The 14,494-nt window shown below is 33.9% G+C and overlaps 1 protein-coding gene across 2 annotated transcripts; it reads right to left on the reverse strand.

Moving 5' to 3' along the window:
- Positions 1-695: 695 nt before the first annotated feature.
- On the reverse strand, positions 696-13,820 carry LOC132556174 (bridging integrator 3-like). 2 transcript variants are annotated; one of them, XM_060220564.1, is made up of 10 exons: positions 13,780-13,820; positions 12,709-12,760; positions 12,071-12,111; positions 11,502-11,563; positions 11,150-11,286; positions 10,089-10,129; positions 9,645-9,705; positions 8,710-8,790; positions 5,338-5,472; positions 696-4,562 (listed from the first exon to the last, which is right to left on the reverse strand). In XM_060220564.1, exons 1-10 carry the CDS (start codon positions 13,788-13,790, stop codon positions 4,416-4,418), a joined length of 768 nt encoding a protein of 255 aa, XP_060076547.1. In that variant the 5' UTR covers positions 13,791-13,820; the 3' UTR covers positions 696-4,415. The 2 variants fall into 2 exon arrangements, with proteins under 2 accessions (XP_060076547.1, XP_060076546.1); XM_060220563.1 differs by lacking the exon at positions 13,780-13,820 and adding an exon at positions 13,525-13,560.
- Between the last annotated feature and the right edge of the window lie 674 nt (positions 13,821-14,494).

Consider the following 14,494-nt stretch of genomic DNA (forward strand, 5'->3'; position numbering starts at 1 on the left):
GTTCTGGAAGAGAGGCGTCTCCTGTTTCATTGACGACATTTGCCATGTAAATATTGGTTATTCCCAGTAAGTAATGTTGCGACAACAGGCACACTTCTGAGCTTCAAACACACCCATCTTTATATCTCGCAAAGAAACAGAACATATCTATGAGATAACTATAATGACTGTAAAACTTCATCATAGAAATCCAAGATGACTCACTTCATAGTTAAGAGTATTATTAACAAATGAGTCGAGAGGTAACTGGCTAGGCAGATTCAAGACTGTGTTCTCCATATAGAAGCTGCTGGAACAGTCTACTGTCTTTCTATGTGACATCACGGAAAGTCCATGTGGCTTAAGCTTTCAGCAGGGGAGAGTACATGCTGCACAGACCAATTTGAATCCAGATTTCTATTCATCAGATACTCTCTTACCATCTTGCATGGAAAAAGTCTTCAGCAATAGCACAGCTGAAAGTGGTCAAGCTCCTTCAAATGTTGTCTGTTTATAGACAGACCAGCTCTCTCTGGCATTCCGAAGGGTTCTGAATTAGACCAATTAAGAAGGAGTCCCAGTACATAAAATTTGAGAACGATGAGTTAGTACTTCTGAAGAAATAGCAAAACAAAAGTGTGAGACAATAGACCCTGAACAAAGGGCAGATGGAAAAGTCATGTGATTATCTGAAAATCAGAAAAAAAATTGTCTAGTTTGTTTTACCTTTACTTTATTAGCAGTACTTTATATATATTGTATTAATTTCAAGACATAAAAATATAGTTGTAAATAGCATGAAAACCAGGTATAGGTGCTCTTGGCACATCAAACAAATAGGAACAAACACTCATTACATCAAACCAAAAAAGCAGATAAGTTTTTTCTCCTAAAACTAATACAAAAATGTTTAAAATTATTTGATATTCACACTTCTCAATAACTACAATGAGTCTAACTTTCATTTTTAAGAGACAATTGCCAAGAAACTACCTCAAGATGGACCAACTGACAAGTTAAAACCAAGACGCTCACATTCCCCGATACTGAGGTATATGTTTCACTTGAAGCTTCAGCATCTTTTATTTGAATTTTTATCAACATAGGCTTTATATAAAACCTGAATAATGCTATATTTACATCATTACAAGTTATTTGCAGGAAGCTCAATACACAATATAAACTAAATGTAAATAATTTTATCACATACAAAACTCAATAGTGTAAGAAAGACATTTCATACAAAAACTGATATTACAATCTAAATTATTACAACCATATAAGGGTGACATGCTTTGATCTTTACTTAAAACCAAATGACCCTTAATTACTGTTATGCAACCTATGTAACCTAGAGTATTTATATGATGGAAAAAAATGGTGTCTCTTGCAAATTCTGAAAAGTTTACAATACAGAAATGATCAGCACCATTTCACCAGACAAGAATTTGTAGATTATGTCACACTGATACTGAAAAACAAAGAAAACATACAAAACTATTGAGCTGATTAAATAAAGAAATGGATTATTAAAGATCACTTCAACAGAAGTCACAAATAACATCAGCAATGTGTATCCCAACAGATACAGGTATCAGTGATGTGTATCTAACAGATACAGGTATCAGTGGTGTGTATCCAACAGATACAGGTATCAGTAGTGTGTATCCCAACAGATACAGGTATCAGTGGTGTGTATCCAACAGATACAGGTATCAGCAATGTGTATCCCAACAGATACATGTATCAGTGGTGTGTATCCCAACAGATACAGGTATAAGAGGTGTGTATCCCAACAGATACAGGTATCAGTGGCATGAATCCCAACAGATACAGGTATCAGTGGTGTGTATCCAACAGATATAGAACAGATACAGGTATCAGTGGTGTGTATCCAACAGATACAGGTATAAGTGGTGTGTATCCAACAGATACAGGTATTGGTGATGTGTCCCCATTAGACACATGTATCAGTCAGGTGCAGAAATAGATACAGGTATCAGTGATGTGTATCCCAACAGATACAGGTATCAGTGGTGTGTATCCAACAGATACAGGTATCAGTGGTGTGTATCCAACAGATACAGGTATCAGTGGTGTGTATCTTACTGATACAGGTATCAGTGGTGTGTATCCAACAGATACAGGTATCAGTGGTGTGTATCCAACAGATACAGGTATCAATGGTGTGTATTCAACAAGAACAGGTATCAGTGGTGTGTATCCAACAGATACAGGTATCAATGGTGTGTATCCAACAAGTACAGGTATCAGTGGTGTGTATCCAACAAGTACAGGTATCAGTGGTGTGTATCCTACTGATACAGGTATCAGTGGTGTGTATTCAACAAATACAGGTATCAGTGGTGTGTATACTACTGATACAGGTATCAGTGGTGTGTATCCAACAGATACAGGTATCAATGGTGTGTATCCAACAAGTACAGGTATCAGTGGTGTGTATCCCAACAGATACAGGTATTAGTGGTGTGTATCCAACAGATACAGGTATCAGTTGTGTGTATCCAACAAGTACAGGTATCAGTGGTGTGTATCCTACTGATACAGGTATCAGTGGTGTGTATCCAACAGATACAGGTATCAGTTGTGTGTTTCCAACAGATACAGGTATCAGATATGTGTATTTACCAGATACATGTATCAGATGTGTGTATTTACCAGATACAGGTATCAGAAATGTGTATACAACAGATACAAGTATCAGAGTTGATACAGGTATCAGATGTGTATTTAACAAATACTGGTATCAGATATGTGTATACAATAGAGACATGTATCAGTGATGTGTATCAAGAAACATGGCAGCCCTATAGGTATTGGAATGGTCTCAGCAACACTGATCACAGTAGATTTTGTACAAACAGAAATCTTAACGACAGTTAGATAATACATCAACATTCACTTCTCTTGTTCCTCATCAAACTTACATTTAATCTAAGGTTAATTGTTGCACATTTACAACCTTCTCTCAGTCTTTAACAATTTACCTCCTTTACACAAACTCTAATCTTTTGTATAACTTCCACTCAGCTTTGTAAGACACACATTATTTAAATAAGCAGATTTGTACAGTTTTTAATTTACATAACAGAGCTACTGTTCTGTTCTACAATCTCGTTGGGATAAGAACAAACATGGGATCATAAAAACCCTTCTATAATACGAGTATATTAATATTAATAATATAGATGTTTATAATGCTACTAACATCATCATTAAAAGATTAGCATACAATACACTACACTTATAAACTCTTTGTGTTCTCTCCATCCCTCTTTCTTTTTCCCTCAGTCACTTTCTCATTCCGCCTCTCCCTCATCCTCTCTTAACTTGATTATATCTAACATATATTTCATATTTAAGATATATTGCAAATTTACAGCAAATCTAATTCATAATCAGTTTAATATTTGATTTTCTTATTTCTATAATTCTACCCTGTACTTATATCTGTGTGTCACTTGTGTAGTGTTATATATCTGTGTGTCACTTGTGTAGTGTTATATATCTGTGTGTCACTTGTGTAGTGTTATATATCTGTGTGTCACTTGTGTAGTGTTATATATCTGTGTGTCACTTGTGTAGTGTTATATATCTGTGTGTCACTTGTGTAGTGTTATATATCTGTGTGTCACTTGTGTAGTGTTATATATCTGTGTGTCACTTGTGTAGTGTTATATATCTGTGTGTCACTTGTGTAGTGTTATATATCTGTGTGTCACTTGTGTAGTGTTATATATCTGTGTGTCACTTGTGTAGTGTTATATATCTGTGTGTCACTTGTGTAGTGTTATATATCTGTGTAACACTTGTGTAGTGTTATATATCTGTGTGTCACTTGTGTAGTGGTATATATCTGTGTGTCACTTGTGTAGTGTTATATATCTGTGTGTCACTTGTGTAGTGTTATATATCTGTGTGTCACTTGTGTAGTGTTATATATCTGTGTCACTTGTGCAGTGTTATATATCTGTGTGTCACTTGTGTAGTGTTATATATCTGTGTGTCACTTGTGCAGTGTTATATATCTGTGTGTCACTTGTGTAGTGTTATATATCTGTGTGTCACTTGTGCAGTGTTATATATCTGTGTGTCACTTGTGTAGTGTTATATATCTGTGTGTCACTTGTGTAGTGTTATATATCTGTGTAACACTTGTGTAGTGTTATATATCTGTGTGTCACTTGTGTAGTGTTATATATCTGTGTGTCACTTGTGTAGTGTTATATATCTGTGTATCACTTGTGTAGTGTTATATATCTGTGTATTACTTGTGTAGTGTTATATATCTGTGTATCACTTGTGTAGTGTTATATATCTGTGTGTCACTTGTGCAGTGTTATATATCTGTGTGTCACTTGTGTAGTGTTATATATCTGTGTGTCACTTGTGTAGTGTTATATATCTGTGTATCACTAGTCCAGTGTGATAGATAGGGCTTTTATACTATCCAGGCTCTGTTGGATCTTACTGGCTCTTGTGTCCTTGGTACTTTTCTCACTGCCCTGCAACTGGTCTGACAGTTCAGTACACATACGATAAACTTCTGAATGGTAAGTCACCTGAAAAAAACAATCAATGATCAGAAATGTTCTGTACTTCAAATGAGAATAGGCAAAAATCATCTTGACATTTGCATTTACATATTGAGAATTACTGGATCTAAATGTTAGATTGAGCTAAGCTAGCTGAAATCCTCCAGACATTAAACAATTATTGAAATGCTATAGATGAACAATGTGTTTAGAGTTAAGCCCTTGATCATTTTCTGTTGAAAACCAGAATTCTGTGTTTGACCTTGTAAGCTGGACAAAATATCAACATAAGTGTATTGCTATTGGAAGTAAACAAAGGGCAATAACTCTGTACACAATGTATAATGTAATGTGTCTTATCTATGCCTCAGTATAGCACTTAAATAATTGTCATGTGAATTCAATCATTGACTAGTGTATTCACTATAGTCAGACTGTTCCATCCAATGCAGAAATCTACACCAATAACCATCAACCTATCACTGCATCACTGTCATGTTTCAAAATGATTGGTCTGGTTCAACCAAAGTGAGATGAATCTTACCATAGTGAAACCAAAACCACCATAGTTGGTGACTGAATTCGGTGGACATGTGAAGTGTAAATTAAATATTACAATTTATTTGAAATAACACTGGTATTTCAATGGCCATGTCAGAGGAACATGCCATTTTAGATAAGTTAAGGACATACAGGTCAGTAATGGGGTTGAATTTGGAGTCTATAGAAGATCAGTCACTATTGGACTAGCCAGATAATGACATTTCTTAATAATCAACTCACAGCTAATGACGAATAATACCTGAGATTTGATGAGGGCTTCTAAGCTTGGCTGAAAATAATCCATCCGACCATCAATCATCTTGGGGAGATCCTCAGTCAAGGCACTGTTCTGTGTCTCAAATTCATCCTTAGCAACCCGAAGGGATTTCCTACTCTATAATAGAAATATACACAACTGGTAGTCGTTGGCTAACATTGTCTCAACAAGGTGGACCATATCCCAAGTATGAAGTTCCCATGGTTACTTGTGTAGAAGATAGTAGAATAAAAGTTCTTATAACACAACCAGTAGAAGATTAGGGTGTACTAGCACTGATGTATGTAATGAAGGAGATGGTAAGGCATCAACCAACTGTTTTGGCTTTACTATAATCCAATATGCACTTAGGTAGTAAATAGTGTAACGAGATGGTAAACAGATTATAGACCCCAAAAAATACACAAGATCGTAATAATGTGCTGTAGCCAATTCGCCTACACTTTGTTTAACACTTGGTCACAGATGTGGGAGAGTTTGTAGCCCCTCTCGTCCCTGTTTAGTACTGGCGAGCTGCAGTTTACCAAGATCTGCTTACCATCTTGTTACACTATCATTGACTAAATGATATCATAAATGAACAAAAAACTGTCTACTAGGAAATTGTTTTCAAAGCAAAAGAAATGCATTGAAACCGTTAATAAAAAAAAAATATAAGTTTCCCAGAAATCTACAAGAAATACCAAGAAACCATTCTAGCTGGAAAAACAGGACACAGGAACATGTAAAGTTGGGAGTCTTCCACCATTTTTAATTATGGTCAATTTTTACAAACATTGCTCTGAGAAATATCATGGAGCATTTACATCTGTCAGCATTATATTCTCTGTAGCATGTTCCTTGTTTACCGTCATTTTAACAGAAATTCATTATCAGTGAGTTATTAGTAGATATATGGGGAAAAAAAGAGCAAAGACAAAAAATGTTAGATAATTGGAATTAACTGGAAAAATTGTGAGTACTTTACAGATTAAAGACAGGAAATGTTAAATTCAAATAGATAGGGACTTACTGAAATAATGTGAGTACTCTACAGAGTAAAGACAGAAAATGTTAAATTCAAATAGATAGGGACTTACTGAAATAATGTGAGTACTCTACAGAGTAAAGACAGGAAATGTTAAATTCAAATAGATAGGGACTTACTGAAATAATGTGAGTACTCTACAGAGTAAAGACAGGAAATGTTAAATTCAAATAGATAGGGACTTACTGAAATAATGTGAGTACTCTACAGAGTAAAGACAGAAAATGTTAAATTCAAATAGATAGGGACTTACTGAAATAATGTGAGTACTCTACAGAGTAAAGACAGAAAATGTTAAATTCAAATAGATAGGGACTTACTGAAATAATGTGAGTACTCTACAGAGTAAAGACAGGAAATGTTAAATTCAAATAGATAGGGACTTACTGAAATAATGTGAGTACTCTACAGAGTAAAGACAGGAAATGTTAAATTCAAATAGATAGGGACTTACTGAAATAATGTGAGTACTCTACAGAGTAAAGACAGGAAATGTTAAATTCAAATAGATAGGGACTTACTGAAATAAGAACAGGAAATGTTAAATTCAAATAGATAGGGACTTACTGAAATAATGTGAGTACTCTACAGAGTAAAGACAGAAAATGTTAAATTCAAATAGATAGGGACTTACTGAAATAATGTGAGTACTCTACAGAGTAAAGACAGAAAATGTTAAATTCAAATAGATAGGGACTTACTGAAATAATGTGAGTACTCTACAGAGTAAAGACAGAAAATGTTAAATTCAAATAGATAGGGACTTACTGAAATAATGTGAGTACTCTACAGAGTAAAGACAGAAAATAATTCAGATAGGGACTTACTGAAATAATGTGAGTACTCTACAGAGTAAAGACAGAAAATGTTAAATTCAAATAGATAGGGACTTGCTGAAATAATGTGAGTACTCTACAGAGTAAAGACAGAAAATGTTAAATTCAAATAGATAGGGACTTACTGAAATAATGTGAGTACTCTACAGAGTAAAGACAGAAAATGTTAAATTACTTACAGAGTAAAGACAGGAAATGTTACAGAAAAACAAGAAATGTTAAATTCAAATAGATAGGGACTTACTGAAATAATGTGAGTACTCTACAGAGTAAAGACAGGAAATGATTAAAGACAGAAAATGTTAAATTCAAATAGATAGGGACTTATTCTTACTGAAATAATGTGAGTACTCTACAGAGTAAAGACAGAAAATGTTAAATTCAAATAGATAGGGACTTACTGAAATAATGTGAGTACTCTACAGAGTAAAGACAGAAAATGTTAAATTCAAATAGATAGGGACTTACTGAAATAATGTGAGTACTCTACAGAGTAAAGACAGAAAATGTTAAATCTATATTCACAGAAACTGTCTTGGTCAATATCAGTACTTTATAGAGTTCTGATCAGAAACATTCAATCTAGAAAGACAGGAACTATCTTGAATTATAAAGAGTAACTTAGAAATCGATGAAGATGCCAAGCACATACAAAACAGACAGTATTTTACATGCAATTTGCAGCCCGCTCAATCTCTCAATTTTGGTAATAACAAAAACATTTAACTGAAGCTGTGATAAGTTCTTCCTAATAAAAAATGTTACATGTTTAACACTACAAAATATTGGGATCTAAAATGTATAAACACACTCTCCAAAGTAGCTACAAGTAGTGGTGTTTTGATTATACTATACTACAATTTCAGTATTCAGTGAAAATCCTGAAACAGTGATGGGTCATTTACAATATCACTTAGTGTGTTGCACAGATAAGTGGTGTCAATCCATCAATCAAAACAAAAACGGAACTTTGGAAAGGTAATTTTAGTGTCAAGAGTCTCATGCCCATCTCCAGGAATATTCCTGTCACAATTCACAGATTTTCATGTCTATTACTTGGAGATCACAGCTTCAGTTTTTAATGAACCTATGAAACCATTCCAAATGCAAAGCAATGAGTTTTAAAAATGAAACAATCCTCTCTACCTTGCTAAGGACCTGAAATTGAAAAATCGTGAATTTAAGACTCTGATACCTATCCTTAGTTTGTCTCCCTTTGCAAAGCTATCACTGTCAAGAGTAGAAAAAGCTTGCTCCTAATATGTAGATATTAATAAATGTAATGCAATGGTATATGAAAATGTTCAATGGTTATACTGAAAAACAGGTTGGTTGGTATTGTTAATTACACATACAAATAAGGTTTTAAAAATTATGAATGTGAAAAATCATATTGAAATGGATATACCTAGTGACAAAATTGTTAAAGTAGCGAGGAAATCACACAGGCAAATTCAATGGAAAATAATAAAATTCTAAAAAGTTACTAACTGCGTCCAGTTTGACAACATTTTGTCCAGTTCTTTCACGACTTTGATGTTTTTCAACCTTGGCTTGACATCTATTATACTCCTGAAACAAATTGAAATGCACAGCATAATCTCTACCGAAGTTTATTGTGGTACATAATACCCTCATAACCTTTCAAGATTTTAAAAACATACGTGGTATACATCATGAGCTAAAATCTTGCATTGATATTTTGATTGGAAAGAATGATGTTGATTACATTAATTATTACCATGTAAGATTATTTTGGTGGAAATATTTTTGAGTCTGTCGAAGGATTTATTCGATACACAATTCTTTGGTCAGTCCAATTAATGATTGTTGTTTTAATTGATTTATTATTTCAATTTGTCTAAAATTTCAATTGAAAGAAATGAAAAACAAGAGGCCCAAAGGGCCTGCATAACTCACCAGCTATATATACCAACCCAAATATCATGCATCTAGGCCTTTTAGTTTATGAGAAGAAATTGTTCAAATGTTTTAACAAATTTGACCTTGTGATCTTGAATATGAGTCAAGGTCATTTCTTTACACAAATTTTGTCAGGCTTCATCCTGGGAACCTATCTCCCAAATATCATGCTCCTACGTCTTTTAGTTAGCAACAAGATGTCATTTAAAGGTTTAAACCATTTGATCCCTGTTATTATTAAACATGGGTCAGGGTCATTTCTTTTTGCAAACTTTGTCAGGCTTTATCTCAGTAACCTATCAACCAAATATCATGATATTTGGGTTGCTGGTTATTGAGAAGAAGTCATTTAAATGGAAAAGATGATGAACAGGTTACAAATGCTATGTCACGGCATAAGCTCACTCATCCCTTTGGGCAAGGTTAGCTAAAAGACTCTTACATAATAATCATGTTTCTGATCTAAGATATTGGTTAGTTCTATAGTACCATTAAATACAAACCTGAAGACTCTGTTCCCTTTTCTTCACTGCACTTTGTATACTAGGAAATATACTATTAAATCTATAAAAAAGAATTAAGAGAAATCCTAATTAACTATGAAAATAATTAAAAGTAACCTGATGATATGAGAATTTTCACATCTTAAATATCTTAGTTGATGATTCTTCAAATATATCCTATGTATTATCAACTTCATTGGTGTTAACCAACATAAAAAAAGGGATAGATTTATAGACCATACCAACAAATTGTCAAAGCATCATCGACAGCTGAAGAAATTTTAAGTACACATACAATGCAATTGAAAATTATGTCCTTTACAAACTAATTGGTGCTAAGAATTTTTTTCATCCCATCAGAAATCTTGAATTTCTTCTCAATCTTGAATGGCTGCCTTGTAGATAACCTCAATACAAGGGAGTTTACTAAAACAAAATACTCACTTTTTCATTGGCTCCAGAACAACTTTTTGGACAGTGGTATTCTGTAATAGAAAATGTCAAAATACATTGTTTCAAAAGCAAATGAACTTTCATCTTAATTATCTTGCGTTTAAAAGACTGGATAAAAACTATATAAAGATAACTCAAATCCAAAATTATTTTTAAGTTCCTCAACACTTTACAAGTTCTGATAATGATGAGCTCTGTAGTAAGAAGTTATCATAACTAAGATAATTGGGATGAATTGAGCAATGCAATTATTGCCAATATTCGAAATAGAATTCTTAGCTGGAGTTGGAGATTTTTAAGCAGGATTTAATGTTACTTGGGATTCCCCTGAATCTTACTTATATTCTACAACAGTGTAAAATAACCAAAACAGTCCAGCAGAAAGCATCACTGCCCGGCTGGTGTATGCACATCCTATGGATTAGTGGACTTTTAGCATTCCTAAGACTGTGGATGTAAAAGTATAAATAAGGGCCAGGATAAAGAGCCTGTATCACACACCTGCTGATAGGTATATATTTAATGGTATAATAAGCAAGTATCACTTACCTTTGGACTACCTGCTTGTGTACATATAATATATGCACAAATGGGCCTATATCACACATCAACTGGTATATATAACTAGTGGCCAGATGGGCCTGTATTACACACTATCTTGTGTACATATGTTGTATGGCCAGATGGGTCTGTATCATACATTAGCTGGTATATATATCTAAATGCCCAAAGGACCTGCATTACACACCAGCTCAGGTATATATATTTAATGGCCCAATGGGCCTGTATCACTCTCTAGCTGAGTTATATATATTTATGGTCCAAAATGCATGCATCCAGTCTATTGGTTTGATTTATGTCCTTCATAAACAATATTTTTCTGAGTATGAACAGCAGCAAGTAATAAAAAGTTCACACAACATCCACTTCATAGAACCTATATCATATGTAAGAAGATGTACTACATAAAAGCCAGAACATAAATAATTGGATATCCACATATACCTTACAGAAGAGTGGACATAAATTTGTGTATTATCAGACAAACATACCAGTTCTTTCATGTAGAGTTCCTGTTTGTCCAGTGAGCGATCCCAGTCAGCAATCTGGGTAGAGAATTGTGGCTCTGCCTGACATAACTGACTGGCCAGTAGGTTCTGTGTTATCTTATGTTCACTGGATATCACACCTACATCACATAATAAAGACTGTCAAAAGTATAGAGTTGTTACCTATCAAACCATCAAATGCAGCAATGCTGATGTTCTGTGTTATTCTCTAAGATATCAATTTGTTTTGTAGTACAAAAAATCTTGATGTTTTCCCAATCCCATTGTCCTCATACACACTTCATTTACATAGAAATGATCATTATATATGACAGTTCTCCAGCTGATGTCTAACCTTGGTTTGACTCCACCCATCTTTTCGTGTCTTTATAGAGTTTCCTACTTGTTTCTTCTAGTCTGAAAAAATATATATACATGAGTTATTTTGATTTTAAACTTACTGTTTTCAAAAGATTTAGTTCATAGACTGAAAAATAGGCTGAAAAAATCCATTACCTAGTAAACAGTATCTAGAAATTGTACATCCATTAAAACAATTTGACATCTTTCTTTATTTATGTCAAATTGTATGTTTATACAGACTCAGTACATGTATACATGTCATTTAAACTCTGTCCAAAATAAAAGAAAATTATTTAAGACCAAAAACTCAGACCACCATTAATCTTTCTGTAACGACCAATGAGCAGAAAATGGATATTTATTGATGTCTTCAAAAAGAGGCTTTACTTTGTGTCTAGATTTTATGAATCAATGACACTATTTGCTATCTTAACTCAAAATTTGATATTAAAATTTGTTGGTTCAGTAGTTCATCAATACAGCTAGAGGTGTTTGAAACAGTATATTTGTCAGTGTCATTCTTCTAATACACAGACATTACATTAGCTATCACAAAGTTACCTTTCTGCTTTCTTGACCTCCTTCTCCAATTCTCTCTCAGCCTACAAAATGGGATAAAAAATTTCTAAAATAATCAAAAGGATAACTTTGGATCAAGATTTCAGAACTCTACAGAAGTTATCAAAATTCACTAGACTATGTAAAAAATGTTTTTAAACTTCCATTCACAACCCAGAATTGGCTTGTCAGTGCCCATCTAAATCTAATGAATAGATTCAGGTACATGAAAATATTTTTACAGATAGAATGATTTAATATTTATTCTTTCATACACATATTACACTGGAACACTAAGTCACTTGCTCCCAAAATCTTGCAGTATGTTGAACTGACTGACATCTTCATAACTCAGACACACAAGTTTCAAAGAAGGGAAATGATTCCTTCACAATTGCAACTACTCCTGTTGGCCTTGGGCATGCACAAATGATATCAGACAAAAATCTGCAAACACATTCATTAAATCAGAGTACAGAATTAATATTGGTATGATTACAGTTACATACAGATTCTTGGTATATTTTAATTGGTAATATGCATTCAAGAAAATGTTTTACTTTATCCTTTCATGACTTAGTAAAATCATAATATCTTTGTATAATACATTTGTATATATATGTGATATATTTTATACTTACAATCCTTGATACTACATTCTTTTTAGGTACAGAATGACGACTAAAAGGATTCCTGCAAAAAAAATGTAAGAAAAAATGTAAAAACAAGAAAAGAACATTTCCATCTGTCAACAATTTTTTTTTCTTGGAGTATCTAATCTATAATTAAATAATTGCTCAGTTAACATTTCATCAACATATTGATCTTTCAAAAATTCATTTTGATTATATGAACTCATCACATATTACTTTTAGATCGATGATCTTTCAAATATTGTATTGATGGTAATTAATCGTAAAATCATGGGTATCAAGTTTTTAGTTTGTTTTTTGCTCTTATGAATTACTGTCATATAGTTCCTGCGTGTATCTGCTTCACTAAGCTCAGGTTAAGTTGGTGTTTATCTATTGTTCTTAAAGCTACAGGTATACATCGCTATTATAGCTAATGGCTATATAAAATAGAAGAAAAAATAAACTGTTTTAGAGGTAAAAATACATGTGCACAAAACTTGAACTTAAAACTTACTAGGGATGTTTACAAATAACCGAGCATGTTGCAACTAATTTTGATACAAAAGAATATATCTATTACTGAAGCAATCAACAAAATAACTCAATTGTCATTTAAAGATGAGCTATTTTTAAGGGCACACGAGAAAAAAAGCCAAACACACATACCGAATAAACATGTATATGGTCACATGTCATTGAACGGTTATTTAGGGAATGAATGTGTTTGGCATATTTTCTGAGTGTGTGTGGGAAAGGGGGGAGGGGGTGAGTACGCCAGACACAGGAAGTCAGTATTTCATGTAAGGCACAAAGACAAAATACCTCATCATATTTTCAGGATACATTTGGAAACAACTGTTATCATTGAATTATATATGATATCGTATGATACTAACCAAGTAAATAATACCAAGCATGATCAAGTCAAACGAAACGAAACTTAAAGCGAAAGTCCGGCGAGGGAGGGATGAATTTAAATCTGATTACACGCATGTAATACATATAATTTCGGAAATTTTTGAAGCAATTGAGTAAAATGTTTACGAAAGTTGTCTTCGGGATTTTTTTAATACATACCAACTCATCATGAAGCGGTGATGACTTCATGACGCTCAGCAAAAAATGTCAACAAAAATTCGTTGTGTGACAGACTCAGCGTTGCAGCAGTACTTAAAATAGGCGGCACTTGCAAACACCCCATTGACACAGAACGGTTTGTTCGATAAGGAATACACAGCCGAGTGCGTTCGACACAAGCAGAGACGTGGGACCAATTTTTAACCATTTTAACATAATTTATGCCGGACATTCTGATAACACATATCTTTGTTAGTATTTATCAAGAATCACCAGAAAACAGAATTCCGTGATCAACTTTGGATGAACCGGTTAACGATTTTAAAATTACAGCGAAATACAAGATTTTCTTCTCCATATTCACTTTGTGATTATATACTAAAGGGATAAGGAAACGCAGGGTGGCATTATTTTCAATATCTTGTGAACGCGTTGACATAGGTCTGGACGTCCGCGTGTGACTTCAAAACGTCAGGACAGGGTTCGCGCATTTGCACAATCGGCACGTTACTGCCACTGAATCTACCCTTCATACCACAGGTACTCATAACCGTCATATCCATGCAAAAACTGTAAGGAAGCGATTGCGGAAAGCTGGTCTGCGGGAACATCACCCGTTTCTATGTCTGCGCCTTACCGCTGCTCGTCGCCAACGTCGTATGGCCTGGCTGGCGGCACATGCCCCCAGAATATTTTCATTGAAACAGTGGAGACG

Source organism: Ylistrum balloti, unplaced genomic scaffold (genome assembly GCF_031769215.1).
Source record: "Ylistrum balloti isolate Yb309-2 unplaced genomic scaffold, AGI_CSIRO_Ybal_v1 Utg370554, whole genome shotgun sequence".
NCBI lineage: Eukaryota > Metazoa > Mollusca > Bivalvia > Pectinida > Pectinidae > Ylistrum > Ylistrum balloti.